Consider the following 25,991-nt stretch of genomic DNA (forward strand, 5'->3'; position numbering starts at 1 on the left):
GGCTTCAGGGATACTAGGTGAGTATGTGAGATAGTGTATGCAAGTTTGAGTACATGTGTGTGTGCATGTTATGTTTTAATAAAATTGTACTTTTCTGCTGTTTGTTGTGTGTTTATTTTAATATTGCTTTTGCTGTGGAATTAAAAGTACTAGCAAGCCCGTAATGCCCCGCATGCTGATACTTGTGGTTCTCCAAGTACCAGCATGCGGGTGAGGCTTGCTGTGAACTGTAGTTCCACAGCAAAAGACAATTATTTATATTTTCATATGCACCACACTTTACATAATCAACCCAGCACCTACCACCCAGGGGAGCTGGGGATAGCCCCGGGCTGTCATCCTGGGCCTGGGGTGCTCTGAAGAGGGGGGGTCTTGGGTGCTTTATTGGGGGGGCTCCCCAACTCCCCAGAGACCCCTGGCCCGGGCTGAATAGCGGTCAGGGGTGATGCTTCAGCTGGAGGGCCCGGTGAAAGGGCTCCCCTGGCTGTTGCATCACACCCCCCCGCTAGAAAGGGTCCAGTGCTGGTTCTGGGAAATACAGGGGGGACCCCTATGGATTTCTTCCTCCTGTATTTCCAGAACCGGCTCAGAGCCCTGTGCTGGTTGCGCTAAATACGGGGGGGACCCCTATGTCATTTGTCCCCCGTATTTTGGCAACCAGGACAGGTTCTGAAATGCCTGGTGCTTGGTTGCTTAATACAGGGGACCCCTACGTCGTTTGTCCCCTGTATTTAGCACAACCAGTACTGGGGCTCCATAGCCCGAGGCCTGGTTGTTTCTTTGGGGAGGGGGCCACGCCATTTTTTTTTTCTTTTTACACTGTTTTTGTTTGTAAACACAGAAGCACAGACAGGTCTCACTGACCCGTCCCTGCTTCTGTTTGTTTTTTTTAAACATAGATGAAGGTAACACGGATCTTCCATATTCGAGCCTGCATCTGTGTGCTGCTACCTCCCCCGGGTCCTAACGCCTGCACTGCCGCTGCTAATGCCCGCTACCGTCCCCAGTTCCCAGCCGCAGCTAAATGCCTGCTAACCCCCCTACCCCCTCTCCCTCGCATCCCAGCTGCAGCAAACACCGGCTGCACCCAAGTGAAGCCATAGTTATTACACCTGCTGGAAGCTCCTACTGAGGCTGCGCAACAAGTTGAAAAGTCCCATCTCTACAATGGCGCATTCTTGAAGTAATAATTTAAAAACTGTAACTTTCTAATTTACTTGAATCCCAAAAGCATGTACCCTGGCACAATGGCTACTTAATGAAACAAACCCCAAGTCTAAATTCCACCCCTACCCTAAGTTTTGCCTTCCCAAAAATCCCCCATAGACTATAGCAGAAAAGTTGTCCTAATTGAGAATGTCAGAAAAAAGTGACAGTTGGAGCTTTAGATTACTCCCAAATCCTCATTTTTTATGTTTATGCCCTGAAATTTGGCATGCAGCACCCAGTGACAGTTCTACCTGACCATATCAAATTTCAGATCCGTACCTCTAATAGCTTTTGAGGTGTAGCCCCTTGAACACCCTGCCCCCTCCTCTGGAATTCTCTATGGAGAAATCAGTTTTTTTTTTAGATGCAGCCTTAATATAAGGGCACAACTGTGCTATTATATTAAGTTATTTATATATCGCACACATATTCCACAGCGCTTTACAGAGAATATTTGCCCATTCACATCAGTCCCTGCCCCCAATGGAGCTTACAATCTATATTCCCTAACACATATGCACACACATACACACTAGGGTTAATTTGTGTTGGGAGTATATTTCTGGAGTGTAGGAGGAAACCCACGCAAGCACAGGGAGAATATAGAAACTGCACACAGGTAGGGCCGTGGTGTGAATCGAACCCACGACCTCAGCGCTGTGAGGCAGTAATGCTAACCACTACACAGTCTGTGCTGCCCAAATACATTATATATATATATATATATATATATATATAAAACCCAAGGGGTTAAATGACTCTCTGGGGTTAATAAACTTTATTTAAGAGATTATTTATATATGTCTTAGGTAGCAAAATTTTCTATATGCTTAAGACATGAGTATATGTAATAATGGTTATATGCTTTCTGGGATATGAGGTTTTGATGGGGCTGTGAAGCGTACATAAATATATACCATTTTTCATAGTTTTTTATATAGATTTTAAATATGCAGATACAACATAATGTATTTGATCTATTTGTATGCACAAGGCGCAAGCACTTTATGTCTCACTTTATCATGTGGCATGTTGCACACGTCTTATGATAAATATTTTTCTGAGTTGTTTACAATGTCTTCATGGCAGCGCAGCTGGGACCCGCGACGTCACGTTCCGATGCAGCACCTGAGCGTTCCCGGAAGTGCACGGACCGGAGCTGCAGGGCCAGGAGGCACACAGGTGGGGGGATCATTATTGGTAAGTGTACCTATATATTGTTTCACTGTATTGTATGCATCACTGTTTATTGTCTTGAAGAAGAGGAGCACGTCCCCGAAATGTTGACCTATGAAGTAAGTTATTTTCACTAAGCTGCCTTTATTTGTTGGATTGATGAATTGAGGGCTGCTGAGCAAGTATCCCCATGCACAAGTGAAGTAATCTGTTTGAGAACTTGCAAGACTATTATAGCCTATAGTCATTTAGATTATTTCACCTGAAAAAAATTAATAAAACAGGTTTGATAATCACTGCAATTTATTATTCCTATACTGTTTTCATTCGAAGTTTTCACTGTATGCTGACCAACCATCAGTATAATTACAATCCCCCATTATCACTACTTGAGCATTATTCTATTTAACTCTGTATTACTATTTGACAATAATGGTAACCTGAGCAATAACTTCTGGATCCAGCGGTCGGTGATTATTGAAGCTTTTTGACCTTCCGGCAGCCATTGCTTTGCGTATCTGAGGACTGTCCATCCTGTTTTTCAGAGATGAGTGGCGACTGATGCTGCTGACTGTGCCATGCCCACTAATTGAGCAGCGATCTGGAGCCTCTCTGGAGAAGCTCTGGCTCATGACAGGCTGAGATGTTGGCCGTACATTTGCTCCCGGAGAAGCCGGTTCTGATGTGTCGGAGCTAGACAGGCTGTCACTCTGGCGAAAAGGTCTGCGGATACTGCCAGACTCGGGCCTCTTTCTTTGCCTGACAATGTGTAGAAATGTCTAATTAGAAGAATAGTAATAATGCACTACCAATCCCTTTACACCCCTACATAGAGAGAAAATTACAGACAACCTTTGGAAGATTAGTATACATTTCACTGGGAACAAACAGATCATGCTTTTCTGAAAATTACACGTGTGTTTTGTAATATTTTTACCTAGGTTGTGCTAGAGTAATAGCTTGCTGTAATTTTGTGTTGTGATAGGGATGTACAATTTCCTAGCCTCCAGCAGAAAGCGTGAAATGGAATTACACAAAAGGGATTAAAAGCATATCTGGAACATTAAATGAAAGAATCTTCTGACAATTCGCTTTGATAGATTTCCAGCACTGTATACACTTACAACTTTTGTCCCATTAACAGATGTCAAAGTTCATGAACTTTAGGGATGAGATTTATTATTTGGATCCCTGGGACTAACACTATGCACACGTTACAATGTTTGCAGATATGGGCAACAGACTCAATGGGCGGAATTCAATTGATTCCTGCCCCGATCGCGCCCGACGGAGCTATTCAATTCTTGCTCCTGTCGGGCACGATCAGCTGCCAGTGCTACATTTCAGCTCGCAGCCCCTGGGGGATGAGAGCTGAAATGTGCGAAAAGTGACATATTTGAGCGCCCAAACATTCATTTTCGCGATCGCGCCCAGCACTTTGGTCGGGTTTAGGTGCTTTACGCGGCTAAACCCGACCACTTTGGGCGCGATCAGCACGAAAATCTGGAACAATTGCATAGCGGCCCGCGATCTCCTGTCACTTTAGACGGGGGATGCGGGCCGCGAAAATAATTGAATTCTGCCCAATATGTGCTTTCTCAGGTGTTGGAAAATGCCTGCAGATGACCTCTGTTGGCCTGGGTGGCCAGCTGATCTTCTAACTCCACTACCAGGCCCTTGTGACACAGGAAAGAGGTCTGGCTGCTCAGCTCAATGATGTAACACCTGGATCTGCTCCAATGTGCTCGTTATGTGTGTAATCAAATGGGACTCTGAATCCTGTGTCTTGGCACTTGGACCATGCAGCAGAATACTGAAAGGGCCAGGCACTAGAATTTTCTGTATAAGAGAATTCCGTTCAATTTGAAGCATGTTACCGAAAATAATAACTACATTTAAAAATGACCTGTGTGTCCTGGCACTGGCATTCCTGTCCTTATGAAACAGACTGCAACAGGAAACTATTAGGGGTCACATTTCTGTGCAACACAGTTGTAGCTATTTACTTTTCCTTCTTTTTGGCTCCCGAATAACAGAACATCAAAAGTCTTAATCGGGCTATACATTGATATGCAGTGTTGATTCAATACCCTATATTGATTTCTTTAATGCACATTGGATAATATACTTTATACCGCCCTATGTACAGGTTCTAGAATACAAAGAATGTTTTAAAAGGCTGCAAATTGTTTTATATAGCGGGGGATCATGTGATTCAGACTTTGTGGTCTAATTATCGAATTTTGTCTTTTTGTACATAATAAAAACATGTGTGCAATCTGCGATACCCGGCATAACATATCGATTTGTATCTGTGCTATTAAAGCAGAGGTGTCTAGTTAGGCAAAAGTGATCTATAAGGAACAATTCTTCCTTAATGAAGAATACGTATTTATTTTTAATGAGGCAATTAAATTGTATAGCATTTTTTACCAACTCTCTAAAATTGAAGCGAGTGGAACAATTTGAGTAATAGCTATATAAGGTAGAGATCTAATATCCCAAATATCTTTATATTCATTTAAAGACCTATGCCCAAGGAATACGTTACATTAATGTTCTGGACGGGAATCACCGAATACAGTGCTTCGTCCACATTTCATGATCATTATTTGGAGAAAACTAGGTAAATCCTGATTTTAGTGCACTGTCTATCACATATAATAAGATGCCTCTAAATAACTCAGCTGGAATATGATTATGTTACATTAATTGCATCTTGCTCATTTAAACTGTAAAATTCTGGATGTGTTTCAATTTGCAACGCTCAAATGTAAAATGATTATGGTACACTCGATAGAAATACTCGGATTTCATGCTTCCATATGTTGGAACTGTACCTCATGTAAACTGCAAAGTTGGGATAGAGGCGGGTGAATCTTTTCCGTGTGTCAGAACCATACTAATTTGTTTCTAATACAGTACATGTAAAATTGATCTCTAATTACCTGGACTAGCGGACAAAGAAACTGTATCCTATTATATTTGCTGCTACATCAGCATACATTTGTTGTTATTTATTGCCACTTACTGTTACATATCAAAGCAGGCTGCAAAGTTACTGGAGATTAATTGCTCTGAAATTGTAATTAGACAACATACCCTGATTTTTTGCTGCCATATGTCCATAACATTTTTCAATAATGTGTGTCCTAATAAGTATTCTTTTATTTAAAAGTACCAATTTCTTTCTCCATGTCTGAATAAAACTGACAAACATACACATAAGGGCATATTAGCAGTGCAGTTTTCTCCAATATGTACTTGATTAGCCTGATAATAGCAGCAGTTAACCCTACAGTGATAGTGCTAGTAGCTTTTCCCTTTAATAGATCAATTACTACAACGTGACAGAGTGGTCGCCTGCCAGTCACTGATGGACGTCTTATTGATATTGCGACATGACTGCACATCTCTATTAAGGAAGTACAAATAAGTGCTGTGCACACAAATTAGAAACATTGATCTTTCAGTTTTGAACACTGAATGCTGCAATTGTTTAAATTGGTTCAGAGTGATTAAAGGAACAATTCCATGACATAAATAGGGTTGTGTTCTTAACATGAAGCACTGCAGCAGGCTATAAAAGGCAGCTCACTAATAACCTTTATTCTTCTGTTTGTTTCTTCAGGCTGCTAGTAATAATTGCGAATTCTGTAGATTTTCCTTAGTGATTGGCATGTGACTACCGTGGCAGAGACAGTCACATGGCACATGATGTAGCAGTGGCGGGCTGGGCAGGGGGGCAGGGTGCCATGTGCCCCCCAGGCCGCAGCGTCATGCGGGCCGCGGGCCGATGCAGTCTGTGTCACTGTGACACAGACTGCACCGCATGTGTAGCGCTGACCGGACGGAGTTCGGTCAGCGCTACACAAGTGACAAACACACAGCCGCCGGAGCCGGCAGCTGTGTGTTTGATCAGCAGCCAATGAGAGTCTGCAGGAGCCGCTCCATCTTCCGGCTCCCGCAGTGGGCAATGGGAGAGGCGTCATGACGTCATATGACGTCTCTCCCATAATGCAGAGCGGCCCGGCCCGGGAAGGACAGACGGAGGAGCGGATGGCGACGGCGGGAGCGGGGATTCAGGTAAGTGTTTTCTTTGTTTTTTATATTACGTGTGTCTACTGGGGGGGGGGGGGGTCTGGCACTACTGGGATCACTACAAAGGGGGGGGGGGGGACTACTACTGCTGGGGGCACTACAAGTAGGGGACTACTACTACTGGGGGCACTACAAGGGGGAGGGGACTACTACTACTAGGGGCACTACAAGGGGGGTGGGGGACTACTACTACTGGGGGTTACTACAAAGGGGGGGGACTACTACTAGGGGCACTACAAAGGGGGGGGCTACTACTACTGGGGGCACTACAAGGGGGGTGGGGGACTACTACTACTGGGGACTACAACTATTGGGGACACTACAAGGGGGGGACTACTACTGGAGGCACTACAAGGGGGGGGGGGGGGACTACTACTGGGGGCACTACAAAGGGGGGGGCTACTACTACTACTGGGGCCACTACAAAGGGGGGGGGGGACTACTACTACTGGGGGCACTACAAGGGGGGGGGGACTACTACTACTGGGGGCACTACAAGGGGGGGGGACTACTACTACTGGGGGCACTACAAGGGGGGGGGGACTACAAGGGGGGGACTACAAGGGGGGGGACTACTACTACTGGGAGCACTACAAGGGGGGGACTACTACTGGGGGCACTACAAGGAGGGGGGGACTACTACTAGGGGCACTACAAGGGGAGGGGACTACTACTAGGGGCACTGCATAGGGGGAGGGGACTACTACTGGGGGCACTGCATAGGGGGAGGGGACTACTACTGGGGGCACTGCATCGGGGGACCACTGCTGGGGGCTCTATATAAAGGGCAATACTGGGGGTACTGCATAGAGGGGAGACTACAACTGGGGACACTATTTAAGGGGTATTGCATAAAGGTTACCACTATTGGGGGCACTGCATGGGGGGTACACTGCTACTGGGGGCACTATATAAGGGGCACTGCATAGGGGGTACCACTACTGGGGGCACTGTATAAGGGGCTTACTACTGGGGGCACAAGGGGCACTGCACAGGGGGGACCACTACTGGGGGCACTATATAAGGGGCTTACTACTGGGGGCACAAGGGGCACTGCATAGGGGGATCACTACTGGGGGCACTATATAAGGGGCTTACTACTGGGGGCACAAGGGGCACTGCATAGGGGGGATCACTACTAGGGGCACTACTGGAGGCCTGCATAAGGGTGTTCTCTCCTGTGGCACAAGGGGGCACTGCATATGGGCACTACGACAGGGGGCTGCCCCTAATATTTATTTTCACCTTACATTAATCCCATATGGACCCATCTCCTCCCTGGAACACTTGAGGGGGGGGCGCCGTAGCACGTACATTCTTCGGGCACCCTGGCTACACGCTACTCCTCTGCCAGGGCCGCCTGCATGCATTTGCCCCCCAGGCTAAAAGTTGCCAGCCAGCCCCTGTGATGTAGTGAGTAGATAGTCCTCCCCTTCTTGTTTAGCCTCCATCATCACATGCTGAGAGTCAGAGAACCTATTGTCAGTGTACCAAACTGCTTGTGTCTGGATGCCATACTAATGGCCCCATTTGTCAATATTATTATGTCCTCCTTTCAATATTTAACAACAGAAATAAAATAAGACTGTACTGTATTGCTAATGCATCTATAGAGGGCAAGAGCAATAGGGACCCAGCCTTTCAGACTTCAGTGGTGCCTTCCAGGCGTTGCTGTGTCCCTGCCGGATGAAAGGGTTATGCGCATGTGCAGACTGGCCGGCACACATGACATAACAGCCCATCGCTGGCAGCAATTGGCTTCCAGCAACAGAGCGGAGTATGTCACTGTACCTTGCCGGAGGTGTTGAATACCAATGGCATATTCGTTAGTATGGGAGCCTTATTCTCCATTCAGAGAGATTATGAAAATATTCTGAAAATATGATATTGATTTAGAGAAGAACAGCTAAGACCAGAAGCACTTAACCCACTATTAAAAATAAGTAAAGAAAAAAAAACTTGTGGGGTGGCGGTTTACATTATTTAAAAAAGCTGTAGAGAATATTTGCACCTATTTAAGGAGAGGTTTCAAAAGAGAGTGAGATTACAGATAACTTGACATAAAACTGTGTTCATGGAGTTTGGACACCAGCCTAGTGGCCAGCACAGTCACTAAGGAAATAGATACAAGTTTTTGATTTGATGCAAAAACCTATTTAAACCTGCAACAATATTTCAAATGTAATCTTAATTAGCCTCTGATCACAAAATATCCAAATTTACACACAGTCAATTACTACAGTGAATAATCTTACTTGTTAATGTTAGCGAGATAGATGTCAGCCACGTGGCTCCCAGTGGGGCAGCTGAGGCTAGCTCTGGCCGTCACCTTCTCTTCCACCAGTGGCTCAGAACTCTGCTCTGGATCAGAACGGGGACTAGATCTCTCACTAGGGGGGTCATCACTAAGAAGAAAGAAGAATAATTCATTAATACAAATATACATGTTACAACCACACCTGCTGTACTGTATATATTTCACTATCCCATCTTTAGTACATGTGACAAAAATATATTTGTAGGTCACAATTATTGTCAATGATCTGTTCAGAATTCCTACCTTCTAATATCTGCCTCCTTTTCTCTTGCAGCAAGGCTGGGTAACACTGGACAATGGGATTGTAGGTTGGGTCTAGAGATGGCACTTAATGAAATGTAGTTTTAAATCCTAAACTCCTCCCCCCTGCAATCCCACAATTCCAGGTGTTCTTTAAAGGCGCCCACACATATAGCGACATTTTACACGATTTGGCTGATTTCGACGAATAGGGACGACGAATCGGGTAAAAAAAAAAAAAAAAAGTACAAATCGTGAGTTTATACTCACGAGCACAATGCTGATGCGCGTCCCCGCTCGTCGTATATCGCATCTTCTGATCTGCCGTGCTGTAGGGCAGATTACCCAATCTGGGATACAATGCATTGGCTGCAAGATAGATCTTTAGTCAGATTGGACATTTTTAACTCCAAATTGTGATCACGACGGCAAGGGAGCTCCCGTGAAAGTTCATGAGGAAATTGGCCATAAAATTGTATCGTGAGGACATCGGTATGGTAGAGGGTTTCGGCAGAGGAAGCTGACCCGGATGGGAGCCACCATTTTGCCGGGCTTTAGCGGCAGCTCCCCTCCTATGCACGCATGGGGTGAGCGTACGCAGACAGGCTGCCCAGGTGAAGTGCCTTGACCGGAGTTTTCCCAGACACTTGGAAGTACTCCAGGTCTAGGGAGTGTGGACATGGAGGAGGCGGAGCTTACAACGCTGCACTACCCCTCCGGCAGCAGCACGGAATACGTGCCCTGCCTTCAGCAGGGGATGCACAGGGCATCATCCATCTGCAGGGCCTGCTAGATTCTCCTGCACTTCACAGGACAGCTCCACTTCTCCCCTGCAGCTTCAGTGAAAGCTAAGTACTGTGCACAATACTTGTGTGCCTATGTATGTACACTATGTATGTACTGGTACTGTCTAAATATATCAGAGCGGCTGTCTTGTGTTACAAGAGTACTGCCTGTGTCATATTGACTGCCTATGCCACACTGTATTAGTTGCCTATGTATTAGGTCACACTGCTAATGTGCACTAAGTATAGCCAGTCTGGCTGTTTTGTGTTACAGAGTGCGGCACAGATGGTGTAATGGTAAGCATTGCTGTCTCACTGCATTGTGGGTTCGATTCCCACAACACAACCCTAATTCTGTGGTGTTGGTTGGCAGGGATGTTGCTGATTGGGTTCATGCACATGGTAACGTGCAATTGCCTCAGGGGCCTGGTGTGTTTAGGGCCCGTGACCCGCAGGCATTTGGGGTGCTGCGTCCACCATGATGGGACAGGCGTAGGCTCCAGCTCTCAGCAGGTCCGTGTTTGCCCTGGCAAAGCAGATTGTGCTTCACAGGGAGACCAAGTACAGACTTAGGTGTTCCCTCATCTGTTGCAGGCTTCTTTCCCTCTATGGTATTAAGTTCTTGGCTATGGTATGTCCCGGTCAGGCTCAGTGCTTTGCAGCATCAGAATTTAGGACAGGTTCCTTTCATTTGGCATGTTTTTGTCAGGGATCCTTTGCTGTGCGAGGCGCAGGTGGAGATTGGTCTTGGTGGAGTCTTCCTCCTTCCAGGGCTTCATAAGCAGTTCCGCATACGTAGGATCTTGCGAAGACTTGCGCTCTTTCCAAGTGTGAGGACGTACTGTCCTCTTTGACTAATTGCTGTTGTGCGCCACTCTCTACGCAGTTTGGATATGGCTTCCCAAGCGTTGGCAACGGGAAGTTATTACTTCCCCTTCGGTGAATCTCTAATCAAGGAGGCTTAGCAGATGCCAGATTACGAGGTCACCATTCCTCGCACCTTTGCTTCCAACGTATTATTTATCCAGGTAAAGGCAACTCCCACTGTTCTCGCTGTGGCAGACCTTTAGCTCAACACATGCCCTTTCCTTTCCTCTTTGAAACTCAACATCCTTTAGGGATCTGCTAGCTGAACCTTGGAGGGCTGGTCTCCTGTCTATTTTCATAGGCTCGGGGGACATGAGTCGGCCTCGGCGAGCCTTGACATAGGTGGCGTGTGCTATGGTCACTTCTGCTGATGAAGTTGTCGCAGGACTTTACAATGGTTCTCCCTGGAATTCCCTGACGGATTCGCAAGACAATTTCATGGCGGACTCTGTGTGGGAGGCCCAGGTAGCTGATGGACTTCAGCTATGGCCGTTTGGGCTCAAAGGGCCTTTTGGCATTCATACAAGATTGTTCCTTACCATATTTTCTGTTTGGTAGGAACCTTTATTTTTGGCAGTACTAGATGCCGTATTCCCCACAGGTTGAGAAAACACTTTTCTTCCTGCAGCGGTCCCTACCGGCGGGGTATTCGTTTCCAATCCTCATTTCTCTTATACAGTTCACATGCAAATGGTAAGTTCAGCGACCAGTGCGTGACGTTCTCAGTCACCTAGGTGCTAGGCATCATTTGCTGTGGTTCCATCATGGACCCCTGCCAAGTCATTGCTTTTGGTTTTTCAACATCGCTCTTCCCCAGGAAGCGAGGTGCATGGTGGCATTGACCACGCTATCGTTCCAATCCTCTCGACCGGCATATTTTTGTTCCAGTTCCGCCGCAGGCACAGAAACTTGGGTCCTATATCCTTTCTGGTTCTAATGCCGGACGGCTCATTCCGGCCGACCTTGTATCTTCATGCCTTGAGCACCAGGGGGTGGGTAGTGCTCATCTATGATCAGAGCCCACAGCACGGAGGCCAACACATTTCACTAAGTGTCTGGAACGCGTACCTTCATTGTTTTTGGGCAGGTCGTCTTTCTTCCTCGATCTGCCCCCAAGCCTGTGCTGGCCCTAGCGTTCGGTGGAGCCCCGGCTACTTGGGTTTGCAACAAACTAAAAGCGGTGATGCCACGCATGTTGCACATAGAAGGTATCACCACTATGCCCTTTTCGGATGTTTTGCTTGTGACGCATACTTTGGCTTCACAGTTAAGGACCTTCCTAGATCGCTTGTTTCACGTACTTTCAAAACAATGTTATATCCCGACCTTCGCAAGGCCTTCCTTGTTGGCGCCTTCAGCTCTGGTGGTGGACTTCGACATTTCTCTCCAGCAAGGTTTCTCTTGTGGTGACCAGTGCACGGACCTTACTGAACTTGGTCTCACCTGTTCTGTTGGTGCCTCGTCTGTTGCTCTTGCGGAGCATTCGGTTGTTGGGCATGAGATTCTCCACTTAGAGACCATTCAGTGGACCGCGTCCACTCGCGGGAGGTCTAGTGGGCAAGTCTGCAACCTTTGTAAGAGTTGCTCAGCATCTTTCTGGTCTCTGTTGCTTGTTCGGTCCAACAGCACTCCTCACTCTCAATCGGTGGATGGTTTTCCATTATTCTCCTCTAGGTCCATTCCTTGGTCCCTCTGGGATGGGCATGTGGTGCCAAACGAGAGTCACCTAGACTGAGGGGCCGTGACATTGCTTTTTCGGCTCCAGGGCTTTTTGGTAGCCGTTCCCAATGGCTCGGCTGATTGATGAGCTCGAGAACCGACCCATTTTTTTTGCTGGCTCTCTTGGGGGCCCTATCCGTCCTCACCGGCCAGCTGGTTAGCAGTCGGTTGAATAACTCCACAGCAGTGCCAAATGTACGTCATCCGGGAGACCCAACATGGCAGTGGCGCTGGTGGAGGCAGCCCGCATTTTTTCCTGGGTGGAGACTTTTGTTCCGACTCTCTCAGTGATGAGGATACTGGTTGTGTGATATGGGACAGCGGACTTCCTCCCAGAGCAGTAGTGATCTCCCTGACGTTCGCTCGAACAGTATGTCTTCCACGAGAGGACCTCATGGCCTCTCGACATGTCTTCGAGGCTCCACAGGGTTGTAAGTGGATGCCTTGACTGTTCCGTGGACAACTTTCTTTATTGGTCTAGAACAAATGATTTGATATGCAGCTAAACTGTGATCAGTGACTTTAACATTAGTTTAGCTATAATAAATAGAAGTGCCCTAATTACTGTAGTATATCTTTGTACCAAGCTATTTCTATTAACAACTATCAAACTGGTGAGCTTAGTTCTGGGGCTGAGCCTCTGACCTATGAAGAACCCAGAGACAAGGCTAACAAACAGAATTGCTAATGGGCAGCGAGTGTAGTACGTGCAGATGGGGGACCTCATTTAGAGTTGTGCACTACTACTGCCGCAGCTGTTGTTTTCAAAGCTGTAGATGTGTGAAAATATGTTCATGCAACAGTGGCTGGGACTTGTATGGAGACGCCCACCGGAGCCATTGCAGCTGTCCGCAACTGCATACACAGCATCGGATGCAGATCATGCAAACATCGACTACTTGAGTTAGTCTATGGTCACTTAAAATGGCCACTGTAACCGAGACACCGGAGCCATGTTTCCTGCGTACGGCATCGCAAACACAGGATGTGACATGCCCCAGAAAGGGTGTAAAAACACCTGTATTCTTAGAAGACACTCCCTGTTGCCTCCCCCAACGCTACCTGTCAATAATATTTACAGCGTGCAACTACGGTAATGTACTTTGACGCAAGCGCAATGCGACTCAGACATGCGCAGTGGCTAAAAATCACTCCATTTCCGAAAAACATTGGCATTGTGTACAACTCTGTCCATAGTCCTTGGACAGGATGCATTAGTACACTAACAGTCAATGAGAAGACTTGTGTGACACAGCCCCATGAGCGCATACCTTCCAGTTGCTGTAATCCTCCTGCTGCTGTACCCAATGCTGTGTGGATTGGATTCTGTGTGGATGCAGATAAGAGATGTCAGATTTCAAAATCTGCTTATGGAAAAATCAACCCAGACACACCCATCATGCACTGTATGTACAGACTCTGGCAATGTCACCATAATCAGGAACAGGACAAACTGTAACGCTGCTTGGCACTTATTTAATAAGCACATAAAAGCATATTGCCTGGCAAAGACTTGTTGTTGTTATGCGTGATCCTGTCGGGACTCCAGTCCCGGGCCCAGAGAGAGAGGGGGCCAGGATGGCATAGGGGTATCATACACGGGAGGTAGAGAAAAGGAGCATCGGAATAGCACAACAGCTGCATTTGACATATGGAGCTGACCAGGCGCCAATCACAGCTCGCGGAATGGCAGCGCTGCCGTTCCGTGAACTGTGATTGGCTCGCGGCTGGCTCCGTACAGCTCTGATTGCCTTATTTCAAATGCCGTTGCCACGTTGATGTTTATTCTCCCTGCCTGTGCCTGCCGGCGTGTATTTCTACTTGCTGCCACCCGGGCCCCCTCTCCATCAGGAAATGCCGCTGGCGCCGGAGCACGTGTTTGTTATGGAGACATGAGGTAATCTGCCCCTGTCCTGTCTACCCTGTTATTGTCCAGCCAGTATTTCATGTGCTCCCCCTAGCCCAGTCCAGACAGCCTGCCTTCCCCTGTGTGCACCCCCCAGTCCAGCCAGCCTTCTAGTGAAGGCCAGCCTTCTAGTGAAGGCCAGTCTGCCGTCCCTGCCCCTCCCCCAGTCCAGCCAGCCTTCCGTGTCCCCCTAGTCCAGCCAGCCTTCCCTGCATCCCCCTAGTCCAGCCAGCCTTCCCTGCGTTCCCCTTGTCCAGCCAGCCTTCCCTGCGTCCCCCTAATCCAGCCAGCCTTCCCTGCGTCCCCCTAGTCCAGCCAGCCTTCACTGCGTCCCCCTAGTCCAGCCAGCCTTCACTGCGTCCCCCTAGTCCAGCCAGCCTTCTCTGCGTCCCCCTAGTCCAGCCAGCCTTCTCTGCGTCCCTCTAGTCCAGCCAGCCTTCTCTGCGTCCCTCTAGTCCAGCCAGCCTTCTCTGCGTCCCTCTAGTCCAGCCAGCCTTCTCTGCGTCCCTCTAGTCCAGCCAGCCTTCTCTGCGTCCCTCTAGTCCAGCCAGTCTGCCTTCCCTGCATCTCCCCAGTCAAGCCAGCCCTGTCTTCCCTGACCTGCCCCAGTCTAGCCAGCCTTTCTTTGACCCCCCTAGTAAGCCAGTCTGTCTTCCTTGAGCCCCCCAGTCAAGGCAGTCTTCCCTGAGCCCCCCAGTCCAGCCAGCCGTCCCTCAGGCCCCAGTCCAGCCAGCCTGCCCCTCCCCTAGTCCAGCGAGCCTTCTCTGCGTCCCCCTAGTCCAGCCAGCCTTCTCTACGTCCCCCGAGTCCAGCCAGCCTGTCTTCCCTGCCCTGCCCCAGTCTAGGCAGCCTTTCTGCGACCCCCCCCTAGTCCAGCCAGCCTGCCTTCCCTGCCCCAGTCCAGCCAGCCTTCCCTGAGCCCCCCTAGTGAAGCATGCCTACCCTGCCCCTCGTCCAGTCCAGCCGGCCTTTCCTGCCCTTGGCCCCTCTACTCCAACTGCCCCCACAGACTAAACTTTGAGAATTTTTCAACTGCTTGATGTCCTGCTTCTAAAGTAGCTCCACCCACATCCACAGCTCCGCCCACCACTGGGGGGCCCTACCTATTGTGTCAGTACTGGGCCCCACAATTTCAGATGGCAGCCCTGTGTGTGATGTGTTTGTCCACTGATGAACTATAAAAAGTGCACTGCTTTGAATAGCCACAAGCAGACAGCAAGAAACCCAGATCATGTAAAAAAGGAACCGTAGACTCACCATCTTCTGTGCTATGTATATCAGAGGCCATATCTAGAATGGAATCTTCCACTGAGATGGGCTCGCTATGAGAACTCTCACTGCAGACATATGCAGGAGACAAAAAGGAAAAAGCAGTTAGATTTATGTAAGGAAAGTGGGAACCAAAGTTAATTCAAGTGTGGAAAATAGTATTAAGGGAATCAGAGAAGAAAATATGATGTTACACGAATATAATGTAAAATACTAATTTATTTGTTGATCTCATCCTAATGAACAAAAGTTTTATTTAATATTTAAAAAACAACATTACAAAAGCTATGGTTGCCACGTGGTCTGTTTCAGAAACTGGGATTTCAACATAAATATACCCATACTGAACATATAAGTTGCTGCAATTTGAAAAAAGTATCATGGTATACACAGAGTATAAAATATCCATTATATGCGGTATGTCCCCTTGCTAGTAGCCTAAGTGCTGCAAGATTCTGTGTTCTATAGCATTCTTCTGTATAATTCTGTGTAATTGGTCAGCATAGTGTCATTCAGCTGATGTGTTAGAATGCTCTGCAATATAGGTATGTGCACAGAAAAGAATGCTTCCCAACAAAGCCATCATGAGGTTCTGCCAAATTCATATATTTCACAGTTTGAATGCTTTCTGCAGGGATTATGGTTCAGCAGCTAAATTAAACCGTTCCTAGCCTTATACTTTAGACGCAAAGCCGTTACTCACAGTGTTAGACTCCAGCATATACAACTTCACAACAAAAATAATACTAATATTGTGTGTTTGTAACACCCAAGTGGCAATAACTATATCACCATACCAGTCTTCAATGACACTGCCAACCATATAGACTGGTCCGTCCAGCTCACGGGGGCCAGGGAAGATGCTCTCATGTTGCATGATGATGGTTTTGATTAACTCGTTAACATGTGACTGGCAGGACACTTGGTCATGATGGTCAGGGACACACATCAGGGTGGGGCCAAAGCAAATTGCCAGATTATAGGGGTCCATCATGTTATCATCGCTGAACTGAGAAAGGCTGGATGAAATAAAAGGGAAAAAAAAATAGAAAATTAACTTAAGAAAACAAGACAAATGTAATTCCTAAAAGATCGCAATTATGGCCCCACAGAACAAGCGCTGACATGTGACAACATGCACCTATTTTTGCAGAAACAAGGCAGTTTAGAGGTTATTAAATTAGCTGGGTAAGATGGAGGCGTCTCCAGGGGTTGCAGCATTTTGTATCTTCTGAATGGATGATGGGGGTGTTTCTGTCTTAAGGCAGAATAGACGTACCCATGTCACTAGAATCACATCCAAATCAGGGAGGAGTTACAAATGGCTGCAGGGACTCTAGAACACCACACAAAAACCCTTTTACAAGAGATGATACTAGACTAGAGATGAGTAAAACCAGGAGTCTTTCTATACTTTCAGATACGTCACATGGCTTTTGCATTAAACTAGTCACATTTTATGCAGAAGAGTGCAATATAGGAGCGCATGTACCATGTCTTAAAAATGTGAAAACATGTAACGCCCCCATAATGCAGAATGTTGTGCTATGTTGCATGTGCAAAAATGGACAGATTTGGACAAGTGAAATGTGAAGAGTGGTGGTCTTTTTTTTAGTGGAGATCATTAGTTATAACATTGAAATTTTATACTAAACTAACCATCTAGCTGACATTGGACCGGGCCAAGTCAGCGGGGCTATTCAATTAGCCACTTGAAGACACCCTGTGGGCAGCAAACCATTGCTTATATCTGTTTGCACCTTAGAAAAAGTCACATATGGCTACAACTAGAGCTTAAGGCTAGTTGTGACTACCCCAGTGTATGGTGATAATACTCATTTACCAGACTTAAGCAGTTTAGCGTCACGGATTACAATTGCTGCTAAATTACCCATGCAGCAGTCTTGTCAACACCATTGTGCTCTTGGTATAGAAATGCTGACTTATTTAGGGATAAAACGGCAGTGAGTTACAGATGTGTCCTTATACACTATTACAACAGTAGCACCAAAAAGACTTTCTCGGCATGCCAGGTCCTGTGCGACTCGGTTTGCACAGAGCGTACTTATATGCTTGAACGAGTCTTATTCGCAACGCAATGCAACATAACTGCTTCAGGAGACTGCACAGATTAATTCGACATGTGATACTTTTATATCTGTGCCCGAGTGTGAATCTGTATATGAAGTGCTGCGATGCAGCGGCAGATTCAGACTTTGGGGCATATTCAATTAGCCGAGATAACGTTTTGCCGAAAACGGCTTTTCGCCAGTGATGTCAATTCGCCAGGCGGAAACTTATCTCCGTATTCAATTACAAAGACTTTTTGCTGGTGCGGAAAGTCAATGCATTGGAATAGGCGAATAAGATTCGCCTATGAAACCTGTCGAAAAAAGTGCAGAATTGGGGTTTTGGGGTGCAAACTTGCGGGAACCACCCAGCACCCTCGGGACAGTCCCCCTAAGGTAAACTGTGTAAAAAAGACCTAAAAAAAAAAAAAAAAAACTTAAGAAAACCCCCAAAAAGTACTTTCATTTTGGGGGCAAAACAACCCAAAGTTGGGACAAACTTAAAAACTAGCGAAATAGACTCCAGGGTAGTCCCCAAGCATGTCCCAGGTGTTTTTAAGATTGCAGGTGTTTACGGCAGGTGAATTTTTTATGCTTTTTAAAACTTGACTTTAGCAACCTCAAAATATGCTAGCACCCATTTTCATGTACCCCAAATTTGCTGGGACTACTTATTTTCTGCCAATAAAACGGCTAAATGCTATTATTCACCACTTCTGCAAAGACGCTAATTAGCAGCTGTTGAGAGCATTTAAGTACCCATACCTTGCGCAGGCCTATTTGGGAGTATCTATAGTGATCCCCAATGTCAGTGCATCTTTTGGTGGGTGTCAGGATGATTTCCCCAAATCTGACAGGACTTTTCGCCAGGTCGGAATTCGCCGGGTTGCGTTTCGCCATTTTCAAATTGAATACGGGGATAAGCGCGATACTTTTCCGCATGCAAAACCAGCGATGACGGTGGGAACTCCAGCATACGAAAACTCCGGGACTTTTCGCACCTATTTGAATATGCCACTTTTTCGCACACAGAAGTAAATTGTCGAATAACAAATTAATCACTGCAGTCTCATGAAGTGATCTTGTTGCATTGTGTTGCAACTAAGATGCACATTTGAGCGAAAAAGACCCTACACCACTCAGCGCTGATCATTTGCGCCAAGCACCTAGTGTCGCATGGTATATTACGGCTAGGTGTACGAGGACACATCTGTACACGTGCAAAACAAATGTATAGTTATTATTAACATGTGTGGTTAATGGCACACTCACTGATTGAGGAAGGCAAACAGGTATCTCATGAGGACAATAATGGGAGCAGGGAGACCAAGAAGGACTTTGCGGATGTGGGAAGCTCTCTCATGTATGTTGTCCATGGCTGCAAAAGAGAAACACATACACACGCCACATTACTATACTGTAAGCTTAAGAATAAATAGCCTCATCCATATCTGAAATTAATTGCACCCAGGGACAGACTACCGCAAGGGAGAAAAGATCATGGTGATACATCCCACTTCCAGGAACTTCCCGATTGATATAGCAAGATGGTGATTATCCATTCCCACTTCAATAAGCTTCCTGAATGGTGCAGTCACCACAAGAAGTCATGCTTCTCTCAGTTCCCCTCCCCCCTGTCCACAAATACATCATTGTCATCAGTTCATTTAAGCTCTCTTGGAATATGACCTGCAGAACCTATCATGAAGAAAATGTTTATTACTGTTGTTCATTGTTAAGGAACTAAAGTAAATAAGTTGCATTTTTTTTTTTTTTATACATCAGCTCTTTCTAGTTCTAGAGCATGAAGGGTTAAAAATGGCCAGGGATGATAGATAATCAAATGGTAAATTTAAATCCCACACTATAAATATGAAATGTTCACTGGGAAGTAAAGTACATCTGTCATTTACGTGACACTGAAGGGTATCTATTTAGATAAATTTATTTTACATTCTTCCTTTTTTGGAGAGAAGTGTTTATGGGATATAAAGAATGATATAATATTTTGTGCAGAGGTTGCTGCTATGACAGCTGTGCAAGGCATAGTACACAATAAGATAGTTACACCCTGACATCTCGATGCTGTAGTGTTATAATCCATTATTGTCAGTCTGGTATGACAGATACAGAACAAACCCTGCAAGGTAACAGCTAGTCCTGGAACCCACTAAGAAAAAAAGATGTGTGTGTTTATATACATACATAGATACATATACACACATTTTATAATTTAGATATATATATATATATACATATATATATATATATATATATATATATATATATATATATATATATATATATATATATATATATATATATATATATATATAGAAGATAGATAGATAGATATTTCTTCATGGTAGGTTTCAGGACTGGCTGTTACCTTACAGGGTTTATTCTGTATCTGGCATACCAGACTGACAATAATGGGTTATTATCACACTACAGCACAGAGATTTCAGGGTGTAACTCTCTTATTGTGTAGTATGATGCATGTCAACAAATAAAGTTTGAAATAAAGTATTAATAGTGAAAACTACTACATGTGACATAGATAAGGTATAGTAGTCCTTACAAACACAGCTTAGGAGGTCATGGAAGATTTCTTTTGGGAAAAGAGGTGTTGAGAGCCCCCGAAAATACAGTTTAAGAACCCCAGCCACAGAATCCAAATCATGGTCATTCTGATCTTCTTCTAAAGGGTCCTCTCCTGCCAAAGAATAAAACAGCCTGGTGAAGTGATGTCTTTTCCAGCACACTATGACACAATGATTAATACTCATGTCCTAGTAATTGGATTATTGCAATATGAACATTCTGGTGATCTGATTAATTAAAATGATTCTATGCCTTCCCACTTCGGAGGACCAGCAGGAACTGAAGATATAATACAGTTAAGGTGTTTAGACCCTAGTAACTTGAACAAAATAAATAACAAACACCTAGAGATTATGCTATGTTAATCAACTGTTCATTCTTCTCAATTTGCAGCACTTCTAACTGATTATTATCCATTATGGTCACATATGCCACAGAACGGTAATGTGAGTGCACTATGGTTGATATTTTGAATGCAGTAACAATAAAGGTCGCAAATCCACACTGTCTATGCAGATTTCTGGAGACCAGCTTCAATAATAATAATTAGTACTTATTCCTGAGACCCCTTACATTTCCGAACACATCAAAATATTCTTGTATACGGAAGAAAAATTTAGTTTTATCAATAAATATCTTGCAACAATATGATCTTTAATGCAGTTACTCTATTCAGCACACTGCACTCTTCCCCATAACATAAACATTTGGTCCTAAACATTTATTTTAACAGAGCCAGGATATGAACTCTCCCTTTTACTCAATTTAAATGACAGTGCGTCCTTTTCCGTTACAAAGTGCCGCAAGCATGTTATTAGATCATGAAGTCAGACACACCTCTCTCAAATGCATTCTTTATATCATTCACTTCCACCTGGGAGCCAGACACCCGGAATATCCCCTCATGCTGAAGACCTGTGGAAATGACAAAGCAGTATTGCGCAAATTAGTACATCTAAAGACTGGTAGGGTAAATAAGCATAAGTAGAATGAAGACTTAATACGTACCATGACGACTAAGGAACCTTATGCAGCTTTCAACCACTAGGGGTATTGGTTGCTTGGAGTCCTGGAATATAAAATCAGATCTGAGGCCACCAGAACATGGACAAGCCTACAAGACAGGTCTGGATTTGTAAAAAAACAAAAAAAAAATGTGCAAATCCACAATTTCTTCTGTATTCCTTCAAGTACAATTAAATAATTACTACCTTTAATTACTAGTAGAATAAAAACAATATATATATAAAATGTATTTATTATAACCTGAGGAGCACTTAATATTCACAATTTCAATTCCCTTTGTTGATACAATATCGATATAGATATAGATTATGAGTCAATGGAAGATGAGAGTTGACACACAAACCACTTTAATCATTCCAAAGCACTTTATTAAATTCAAGAATACATAGAACTTTTCTTATTAACATGGAGGAGGACTAGCCTTCTGTTACAGAAACATTACCGAAGTCTGGGATTTGTATATGACCTGTTATACAACAGGAGCAAGCAATTAAGGAGATAACATTACAGAAGTCTGGGATTTGTATATGGTCTGTTTCTTTAAAAGAAGGATAGTCCTCCACCCTTGTGAGTCTAGGAGTACAGGTGGTTTCTATCAAAATCAAGATCCAAACCTATATGGACCAGAATAGGTTTGCATCAGAATTTAAGTCTGAAAGATAGAACCAGAATTTAAGTCTGAAAGATAGAACAAACTTTATATGTTCCTATAATTAAGGACTAAAAATACTCAGGAGCTGTTTAATGGATCAACCAGTATTAGCTGTCATTAAAAGGGTGGTCTCTTACACATTTTGAGACAAGCAAGTTAAAGATGCCACAGAACCTCTGATGAAGTCGCGATCAATGAAACGCGTTGGGTGATTGTCATCACTATTGACAAAGATTTGTTCAATAATCCTGTTCCTGATAATTGGGATAATAACAGGTTATATGTTAATAAGAAAAGTTTTATGTATTTTTGAATTTTAATAGTGTTTTAGACTGATTAAAATGGTTTGTGTGTCAACTCTGATCTTCCATTGACTCAATCTATATCTATATATCAATATTGTATCACCAAAGGGGATTGAAATTGTTAATATTAAGTGCTCCTCAGGTTATCATTTAATGCATGTCACCTCCCGACCTCTGGACACAGAGAGGTCTAATTTGAGGATTGCTGCTTGGAATACACCAATATATTATTGGATAAATTATTATACTATTGTGTCTTAGTGTATAATTGGATAGCTATATTACATATACATACATATTATATATATATATATATATATATACATACACACACATACACACACAAACACACACACAAACATATATATAATCTGTATAGAGATTTTTTTTTTAAACCTATATGATGGTGTCATGGAGCTCTGTGACAGTGGGGGAGGAGGAATGAGAGGGATCATCTACCGGTAGCATCTTCCCCCCTCTCCCCCCAAAAAAGTAAAATCCAGGCATGTATTTAAATTTAACGGTTTTTATACCTAGAACGACATTTTTTTAGTTAATGTTCTAGGGCTACTACAAAATAAGAAACAACTAAATCCTAGATACGCATGGCTAGCAAACTAGATTAAACATTTCTAAGTCTACAATTCATGTGGTTATTATAGTAGTATGGTATTTTAATGACTTAAAAAGAAAAAAATTAATCCCACCATAAAGAACTCTGTAAGATTATTTTATGCATGTTAGAAGTGTTAATAAGTAACCAATTGCAATATTTCTATGCTGCTGGTGTGGTATGCGTGTAATAAATACAGTACACACACATTCTTACCACAAGTGGCAAGGCAGTGTAATGTAGGGGCAGCCAGTTGCGTCAATCTAAATAAAATAAAAAAATAAATAAAAACTCTAAATTACAGCTGCCGAACATGGGAATTGTGGGACAAGCATTACTTTTCCATAGCTTCTGTTTAACATTATTATTTTATGGCCCTCAACCGTCTAATCATCTTTGCCCCCTGAGCTGTACCATGCAGCCATTACTACCAGGGCTCAGTTATTCAAGGGGAAGCATGAACATAAGGACCAATCAGAAGCAGTAACCAAAGACACACTCCTGCCCCTAGTGTTAATTTTAAAAGTACATGTTCTGCCACTAAGGTGGTAATGCAGATTTAACATACATAATTAATAATCAGTATGTACATATCCTCAATATTGGCTTTATGGATCTGTCAACATACATCAAATATTACACACAGCATTACCTGCTTCCTTAGAGTTGACATTCGTCGACCACTGAAAGACACAATAAAAATGTCATACAGTATATGATAAAATGACCCCCTAGCCTCAACACAAGTATATTTAGATGGAAGTTTTAGCACTAACCTGGCAAGAGAACAGTCTGTGCGCTGACCTGATGAAACCAACAAAAAGAAAACAATTACTAAGAAATGTGGTTAAAGATTACAAAACCCCAAAATATATTGTACACTAAGCTTCAATACACTTAGTTACACATTTAGCATGTAAAACTGTGTTCTGATACTCAGTAATTACATTATTCTTCCGCATACTGCTTTCTTAAGCAAACACGTTGCGTCATCTAAGTTTCCCAATGCGTAATATTGAACTTCTATGCAATCAGTTGCTGCCACCAGATACATTTTGACTCAACTGACTATGGGCCCAATTCAGAGTTGTATGCTAACAGCATCAATGCTAAAATATGACGTCTAAAGAAAAGACGCCGTCTGTCAGCCTCACAGATCCGAGTGCTGCATTCGAAGACGCATAGAATCACCATTGCGCCCGCCGCAGTCATTACCCATCTAGGTAAGTCTAAGCTTACTCAGGATAGGCGACGGAACTCTTCTGCAGATGCCAGGAAATCTGCATATTGGGGAAAGTTCCCCATCGGCCTCATTCCTGCCGGCGTCCAGGGCACTGCGACCAGGGTCACAGTGGCATCGCAGTACATATGCACTGCGGCGCATGCGCAGTCACCAAAACATTGGTCTATTGCGACCGATATGGGACTGCGTACAACTTTGAATAAGGCCCTATGTTTGCATCTCAGTGTAAAACAATGAACCAGGCTTTTAGCAGCGGTAATGGTCAATCACTCATAACAGAAACAGAAAGCATAACAGAAACACTTAATAGCAGAGAGCTAAGTGATGGGCATTCACCTCTGCTCAGTCTACATGTGCTGCCAATAATCTATACTAATATAATAAGAACATTGTGTCCGTTTGTTTCAAGTTGGCGCAAAAACTACTTGAACAGATTTTCATGAAAACTGCATTATTTTGTATTGGAAACTCCTAGAAATAACCTGCACTTTGTTTCATCTCGATCCATCAAGTTAAAGCTGAGCAATAACAAAAACAAAAATGTATTATCATCAATGCAAGTGCTGGGGTGAGAGGTGCTTTGGGCCCGTGATCACTAGACTAGGATCAGCCACACAGTCTGTGCCCAGGGCCACAGTGACATTGGTGTGAGTGGTAGATGAAGGCGTTGCTGCTACTAGTCTGTATAGCGTTGCTGGTCACGTGGGCCACTCCAACGACAGGACCCCCAGGCAAACCAATACAACTAGAACATCTCAAATAAAATACAAAATGTTGGCAGAAGTGATTTCATCATGGGTGAAGCCGCAGGCAACAGCTAGTATTGTAATAATAATTATAATAATAATAAAAAAAGTGGTAGACAACTCTTCCTCGACCTCTTCAAACAGCCTGGACTGGTTTCCCCTACAACAAAGCCCTGCCACTTCCCATCAAAATACTACCAGCTCTGCATGGCAAATCGGAAAGTTCCAGAGTAATTAGCAAGACTGGGAACCCAGGAATAGTAACCTTGTCAACCCTAGGGCCCCATTAAACATAGCTTTTATGGGTGAAAAACCAAAAGTACCACCAATCCCAAAAAATCTCAACAAATAAAAATAACCTAATCATTCACAACAGGCACTAAATGATCAAAGCTGGTATCAACAGAGCCTCCTCTTCACCTACAGCCAATCACAAGCATTCGGTGTTAAAATCTGCCTTTGGTTGGCCATAGATAAAGGAGGGGGGTCCGGAAATACCAGCTTTCATCATGTAGTAGACGTTCATAGCGTGCAGGGTTTTTTTCCCTTTTTGGTTTTACTTTTTCCCATTTGGACAAATATTATATTATAATAAATATATATATATATATATATATATATATATATATATATATATATATATATATAAAAAAAAAATTATTTTTTAGATTACCGTATATACTCGGGTATAAGCCGAGTTTTTCAGCACATTTTTTGTGCTGAAAAAGCACCCCCTCGGCTTATACTCGAGTCATGCCCGCATGGTACGCTGCTGAGTAGCGTACCACGCGGGCCGCGGTGCAGACTGTGTCACTGTGACACAGCCTGCACCGCGTGTTAAGCGCTGACCGGACGGAGTTCGGTCAGCACTACACACTGCCAAACACACAGCCGCCGGATCCGGCAGCTATGTGTTTGGTATAATCAGCAGCCGCTGAGAGTCTGTCAGACTCTCAGCGGCTACTGCTGCTCCCACTGCGGGAGCCATCTTCCGGCTCCCGCAGTGGGTAATGGGAGAGACGTCGTTATGACGACGTCTCTCCCATTATGCAAAGCGGCGGAGGAGCCTGTAGCAGCGTCGGGACCAGGAGCGGGGTTACAGGTAAGTGTTTTTTTTTTTTTTTACATTTCTTTCTACTGGGGG

At 44.3% G+C, this 25,991-nt stretch overlaps 1 protein-coding gene and 1 long non-coding RNA gene across 3 annotated transcripts in view; one reads left to right on the forward strand and one right to left on the reverse strand.

Annotated features, from left to right (window-relative positions):
* Positions 1-4,676, forward strand: part of LOC148504733 (uncharacterized) — a 33,793-nt gene extending 29,117 nt beyond the window's left edge. The window contains exons 2-3 of the long non-coding RNA XR_015869912.1: positions 2,304-2,409; positions 2,931-4,676. This is a non-coding gene — a long non-coding RNA (uncharacterized LOC148504733). The remainder of the gene's footprint in view (positions 1-2,303; positions 2,410-2,930) is intronic.
* SRGAP2 (SLIT-ROBO Rho GTPase activating protein 2) overlaps positions 1-25,991 on the reverse strand; it is a 153,973-nt gene that overhangs the window by 5,693 nt on the left and 122,289 nt on the right. Inside the window, exons 12-22 of one of the 2 annotated variants that reach the window (XM_088448563.1) lie at positions 23,635-23,662; positions 23,511-23,541; positions 21,271-21,376; positions 21,100-21,177; positions 20,240-20,374; positions 18,931-19,036; positions 16,387-16,608; positions 15,578-15,657; positions 13,686-13,740; positions 8,742-8,891; positions 2,826-3,144 (exon numbers count right to left, since the gene is read on the reverse strand). In XM_088448563.1, coding sequence (XP_088304689.1) covers positions 2,826-3,144; positions 8,742-8,891; positions 13,686-13,740; positions 15,578-15,657; positions 16,387-16,608; positions 18,931-19,036; positions 20,240-20,374; positions 21,100-21,177; positions 21,271-21,376; positions 23,511-23,541; positions 23,635-23,662 — 1,310 coding nt within the window. The remainder of the gene's footprint in view (positions 1-2,825; positions 3,145-8,741; positions 8,892-13,685; positions 13,741-15,577; positions 15,658-16,386; positions 16,609-18,930; positions 19,037-20,239; positions 20,375-21,099; positions 21,178-21,270; positions 21,377-23,510; positions 23,542-23,634; positions 23,663-25,991) is intronic. The other variant, XM_088448564.1, reaches the window with a different exon arrangement.

Source organism: Taudactylus pleione, unplaced genomic scaffold (genome assembly GCF_031769625.1).
Source record: "Taudactylus pleione unplaced genomic scaffold, aTauple2 ptg000458l, whole genome shotgun sequence".
In the NCBI taxonomy this organism is placed as follows: domain Eukaryota; kingdom Metazoa; phylum Chordata; class Amphibia; order Anura; family Myobatrachidae; genus Taudactylus; species Taudactylus pleione.